This window comes from Gekko japonicus, unplaced genomic scaffold, assembly GCF_001447785.1.
Source record: "Gekko japonicus isolate JY-2015 unplaced genomic scaffold, Gekko_japonicus_V1.1 scaffold1618, whole genome shotgun sequence".
Lineage (NCBI taxonomy): Eukaryota > Metazoa > Chordata > Lepidosauria > Squamata > Gekkonidae > Gekko > Gekko japonicus.
Window position 1 is genome coordinate 378,305 of NW_015172054.1, and position 1,707 is coordinate 380,011.

Here is a 1,707-nt window from a genome sequence, read left to right on the forward strand (position 1 = left end):
TCGCTTGCTCACAACTTTAATGCCGGTAGCTCACAAAGCAGGCTTTTTGCTCAGAAGACTCCACAGCTTAGAGGGAACATTGCCCCCCACCCACCCCCATTGAGTAGCATTACCGTTGAGGGAAGGGACAGTGTTTATGAGGATTTGGATCTGCCAAAGTCTTAATAGCCGTGACAGGTTTTCTTTGAGAACGTTTCCCACACCCTCCTTGATAAAAGATCACGTTATTGTGCAGAACCTGAAAATGAAACTCAGTGGTTACCTTCAGATTTTTAATGTGGGGGTTCCATCTTTTAACAGTCAGTTCCCTTCTAGTGATCAAGGGAAAGAAGAGAAAATAAAATAGGTGTTTTGTGTGTGTTTTAATCTTTTTTCATTGTTGCTTATTTATTTGATGATCCTTTGCAGTGTTACCAAATCTCCACTTCTATGGCAGTTAGTTAGAATTAACTCTTGGGGTTAAAACTTGCTGGGTTTTCTCTAATAAGAACACAGTGTGATCTGATCAGAAGCCCCAGGTGCGGATCCAAGCGTAGGAAGTGTTAGCCTTGAGGAGGAGATCCAAGCTTTTCTGTTCCTCCTTTGCGGTCTGTTGCAGACAACCAACTTTTTAGTTTCTTTTTTTGTAACGTCTGCTGGAGCCTGACTCCCCCCCCTTCCAGTGAAGCCTCTTCCATACTTGTAGAAAAGGAGAGGTGACAAACTCTTCTTTTACTTCTCCTTTGAGTTTCAATGACTTTTTTGTAGATCAAGGGGCAGACGGAGGTGACGTAGCGGGGGGGGGGGGGCGGGGGAAGCCCCCTCGGTAGTCAGCCTGAAAATCCAAGGAACCCGGTTAGCCTCATTCAGAGCCACTGGAAGTAGCTGCAGGCCATTCCGGATTGGCGGGCGCGCCACAATTCCCTGTATTCTTTACCAAAAAAAGCCGTCTCCAATGAGAGCGGCGCCCTGCAGAGAAAGCCCTCCAGTGTCCCTAAAGAGCATGCCGATCACATGGAGAGGACTGTGTGTCCAGATAAGCACATGTGCCTGTGGTGTGGCACGAACCAAACCGGGAAACAGATGCGTAAGAGCATGCCAGGATCTTGCACTTGGGCTGCTTGCTTTGACCAGCGTGGAAGTATTTGGCTAGGCAGGGAATCTGTCCTGTTTGGAAGAGGGGAGAGGGTCTCCTTCTCAGCTGCTCCCGGGAAAGTGAACGCACTTGGGCTGTTGGTTAATGGATGGTTTGATTGACAGAGCCGCCCCGGGAGTGCCCCCCTCGCTAACGTGCCCTTTTGCCCTTCCAGATATGCCCTGCGTCCAAGCCCAGTACAGCCCTTCGCCCCCCGGCTCCGGTTATGCGGCTCAGACCTTTGCCTATGGCTCCGACTACAGCCCCGAGATCATGAACCCCGACTACGCCAAGCTGACCATGGAGCTGTGCAGCGGGGAGATCAGCGCCAGAGCCACCACCTCCCTGCCCAGCTTCAGCACTTTCATGGAGGGCTACTCCGGCAGCTACGAGCTCAAGCCCTCCTGCCTATACCAAATGCCGTCCTCCGCCGCCTCCTCCTCTTCCTCGCCGTCCTCGGGCAGCCAGCGGCCCCTCGTCAAGATGGAAGACAGCCGCCTGCACGGCTACCACCCGTCTCTGCCTCCCTCTGCGGACGAGGGCCTGGCCAACCCTCCTCTGTACTTCAAGCAGTCCCCTCCCTCCACCCCCAC

General features: G+C 52.7%; 1 protein-coding gene across 1 annotated transcript in view; it reads left to right on the forward strand.

Moving 5' to 3' along the window:
- The first annotated feature begins 1,291 nt into the window (after window positions 1-1,291).
- The window catches only part of NR4A3 (nuclear receptor subfamily 4 group A member 3), a 36,836-nt gene continuing 36,420 nt past the window's right edge, over window positions 1,292-1,707 (forward strand). Inside the window, exon 1 of the mRNA XM_015420748.1 lies at window positions 1,292-1,690. Within this exon, the coding sequence (XP_015276234.1) occupies window positions 1,292-1,690 (399 nt within the window). The remainder of the gene's footprint in view (window positions 1,691-1,707) is intronic.